The following is a 3,525-nucleotide window of genomic DNA, read 5'->3' as shown; positions in this document are numbered from 1 at the left end:
GGGCCCGGGCTGGCCCACGCGGCCGCCCCCGCCGACTCAGCCGGGACCGCCGCGGCCCGGACTGCGGACTGCGGCCGGCAGCGGCGCCGGCTCAGCGGAGGCTTGACGGGCTCCCGGAGTCCGGCGGCGTCCGTGGGACTCCGGGACCCGGCAAGGCACTGCAGGGGTCACGGGCCCGGGGGGTGCCGGCCGACCCGGCGTGGCCGGCCGCCGCCACCGTGCCAGGGCAGTCCAACGGTGAACTAAGTTCGCACAGGACGGTCAGTCCATATAAACTTCGCACAGTAACAGATTGCTAAGCCACACTGACGGTAAGTAACTTACAATATTCAATATGATGCATGTCAACGTGTGAAAAAAAAATAATCAGGCTTGGGAGCGGAAGGTCACTGTGAACTGATGATTCGGACTGAATTCGGAAAAGAATACGATGAAAGAAGAACGCCAGGCTGCTGCTTTTAACACCAATCACTCTCATGAACTTTCGCTTGAGTCGGATCATGATCCACATGCTGGTACCCGGCCAACTGTCAATGGAAGCAAAACACAACGTTCGCGGTTCTTACCCCCTTCTCAATCTCATCTGTTGCCTTGTCTTGACGCTGGTTCTCATCGTTGAGCTCTTCAACATCTGAGATTCTTGGAGCTTCAAAGTTCAGCGAAGGGTTTCGAGCACCTGCTTGAGATCTGTGAAACTCTGTGTATTTTGAAGATCCAGGTGAGTTTGCGGCAGATACAGCAGCCATCCTGTGAATCTTCAATTCCAAGACGTCGTGCTTCAAACTCCCTGATCCATCCACTGCATCTATTCAGATTTCTCTGCACTTCACATCGTCACCTCTAAAAGCTTGTCATCACCTTTGTCTCGCAGAACATGTACAGCCACAGGGTTTGCTGCTGACGAGTTGAGGGCGAAGAGGCGAACGGCATCGTTAGGGCTGAGCCTTGTTCAGCATGCCCCGAAGCAGAGGGAGCGAGAAAGATATCACCTTGTGCATGCAATTCCATCAATCTGCAGAAGCTTATCCTGCACCTGCATCCCCGCCCTGTCGGCAGGACCTGGGACCATCATGGTTTGGATCTGAAGTCCTTGAGAAGACAAGAACCTCCAGCTTCCACAGACGTAACGTTGAGGGGGCGATCCGGCGATATAGTGGAGATGGTGATCCCCACCGAGCCGAGTGTCATCGTGGGTGGTTTGTATGGCTCGTCGGCCTGTGCATAAGAACGTCAGGGAGCCATAAGACTCAGGAGTAGGTGACTAGGTGAGAGAGTGAGTTATCAACATGAGATCCTGTGATGATCCCAACAACATTCTACTCTCCTGATCTCGAGCCCTGCAGTGGTACGTGGGAATACGTCGCTAATCTATCGCACTTCATCTCACGCTTTCTCAACTCGTTGGACCGAGCTTTAGCTGATTTGACAGACCTGATGGCTATCAAACGGACGGATGTGAACGAGAGACGGTCTCTCCAGTCCCTCCTTCTCCTCCAGGCTGCAGCAAACCATCGTCGCCGCCGCATCGCTCAACCATCCCAGCATGGCGCAAGGACCCACCCCGTTCCAATTTAGACCTCGCTGACTTTGGTACCCCCTAAATTCCCATACGACAGACCCCTCTAAATTGAAGTTTTTCCCTACCCCCACCTCTCGATAAGTCTCAGCGAGCCGTTTCAACCTCGACCCCCACCCTCTACCCACCCTTCGCTGTCTATGAAAATGTAGGGGTAGTGCAGCATCTTTTGACTTTTTTTTTTTGAGTTTGTCAAGGGTGGGGTGCTGATGGAACTTGATAGAAAGGGGTGGTGGGGTTGAATTGAGGGGGTCCGACGGTAACCAGATCCTCATTGGTGGGGTCATTTGGGGTAGTCATACAGTACAAACATCCATATACGGTGGGTGGGGGTGAAAACGCACTGTGCAGCAGGATGATAGTGTACCATATCATTGGGGTCATGGGGGTAGGGTCCTTATGAGAGCTCGTGGGGTGGTTATCGTGGTGGGCACCTTCAATAACAAATGCGGGCGGTGGAGCAATGGAGGAGCGCCAACGTGCGGCATGCGATAGGAGGGGTCGGACCAGCAGGCAGTGCGGGAGGAGGAGGAGGAGGAGGTGGTGGTGGTGGTGGAGGCGGGCCCTACAGGAAGTCCGCTCCTAATCATACTGTCCCTTCCTCACGCAGCCCGCGTCTTTCTCCTTCCTCTGGCGAATCTCAGGATCGCGGAACGGGAGCGCTGCTGCAAGCGAGCACAAGGCAGGACGGAGCTCCTGCTGCAGGAAAGTGGGACGCACCCCCCATGCTGTTGATAGCTACAGACCTGAATGCTGTGGGGAGGAGGAGATACTCCAGCTGTGAGATCTGGCGCATTGTAGACGTTGGGATCGCCTACGATCCCACGCCCAACAGCGCGAAGAGTTTGCTGCTGAACAAGACCTGGAGAGCTGTTGAGCTCAAGCACACCGACTACACCAATATGTACCTTGACACCTTCCTATCCCTGGTTGCACCTGACTTTGGTTTCAAGTTTCCTGAATGACAGCCATGGATGTTTTGCTATTGTCAAGGCCAGCAACGTGGAGGCAGGAAAGATTCGGCACGCCATGCATATGGCCTGGGGCTTGCAGGTTGACCTCTGCTGGCTGCTCTGCTGATCGCCATCGACAGTCCCTCCTGAAGCCTTACACAGGTTCAGGCGTTCGAGTCCTCGCAGGGAGGCAGCTTCCTTCTCGTCAGGCAGGACGTAGCCAACTCGGAGTGGCGGAACAGGTGAAGGATGGATGGTAGGATGAGTCCGACTTCATGTCCTGAGGGTGCGCAGGTGGTTTCGGATGGACAAGGGAAGCATGGAGTCCTTCTCCAACCCTTTGAGCATCGGGCAAGTTCCACCACGGCCCTCGCTCAAGGTTTCAGAGATCAAGAGCTTGAGTCGCCTCGACAACAGCGAGTTTGCTTCCTTCTACGTACAGACTTCCTCCGCGGGATACGTGTTTGAAGCCAACAGTGAAGAGGTATGGGACTCGATGGGCCATGTGATGTGATGTGATGTGATGTAATGTGAGGTGAGGTGAGGTGAGGTGCGGTGCGGTGAGGTGAGGTGCGGTGTGACGACATGCGACGAGGTTGCTTATTGAAAGAGATGAGCCAAAATGTTTGGATGCTTGCAGGCTGTTTGTTAACAGATCGCTACCTCAGATTGTCTCTGCTTGGATTCGTCTTCTGAATGTTCAGCTGATACTCAACGGACCTCCAAAACCTGACAAGTCGACAAATTCCATCCAGCCGCAACCAGACGTTAGGACACCTGTGGACAAGTGAGGCTTGACAAGCAGTTTGATGAGAACCATTTTGACATGTTGGCGGTAGGTCATCGCTAGATGATTACATTCAGACCTGGCTCAGGAGCAAGGTGAAGGCAGAGAGAGGGAGGGTTGGAAAGAGGGGAAGAGGGAGGGAGAGAGACAGATGCGGAAAGGGGAGGAGGGAGGGAGGGAGGGAGGGAGGGAGGGAGGGAGGCGTGAGA

At 54.7% G+C, this 3,525-nt stretch overlaps 2 protein-coding genes across 2 annotated transcripts; one reads left to right on the top strand and one right to left on the bottom strand.

Annotated features, from left to right (window-relative positions):
- Positions 1 to 458: 458 nt before the first annotated feature.
- Positions 459 to 1,545, bottom strand: GUITHDRAFT_116436 (hypothetical protein; the record flags this gene model as incomplete). Its single annotated transcript, XM_005824248.1, has 7 exons — positions 459 to 527; positions 567 to 631; positions 677 to 799; positions 859 to 938; positions 990 to 1,059; positions 1,107 to 1,215; positions 1,432 to 1,545. The coding sequence occupies 7 exons, from the start codon at positions 1,543 to 1,545 to the stop codon at positions 459 to 461; spliced, it is 630 nt and encodes a 209-aa protein (XP_005824305.1).
- A 477-nt stretch (positions 1,546 to 2,022) lies between these two features.
- GUITHDRAFT_145027 (hypothetical protein) lies at positions 2,023 to 3,411 on the top strand (the record flags this gene model as incomplete). Its single annotated transcript, XM_005824247.1, has 6 exons — positions 2,023 to 2,480; positions 2,530 to 2,629; positions 2,692 to 2,771; positions 2,824 to 3,013; positions 3,234 to 3,316; positions 3,369 to 3,411. Coding segments are annotated over 6 exons (954 nt in total), but the record flags the coding sequence as incomplete, so codon positions are not given.
- Positions 3,412 to 3,525: the final 114 nt, after the last annotated feature.

Source organism: Guillardia theta (genome assembly GCF_000315625.1).
Source record: "Guillardia theta CCMP2712 unplaced genomic scaffold GUITHscaffold_96, whole genome shotgun sequence".
Taxonomy (NCBI): domain Eukaryota; class Cryptophyceae; order Pyrenomonadales; family Geminigeraceae; genus Guillardia; species Guillardia theta.
The sequence above is the reverse complement of the archived record's forward strand: the minus strand, read 5'-3'. Positions and strand labels throughout refer to the sequence as shown.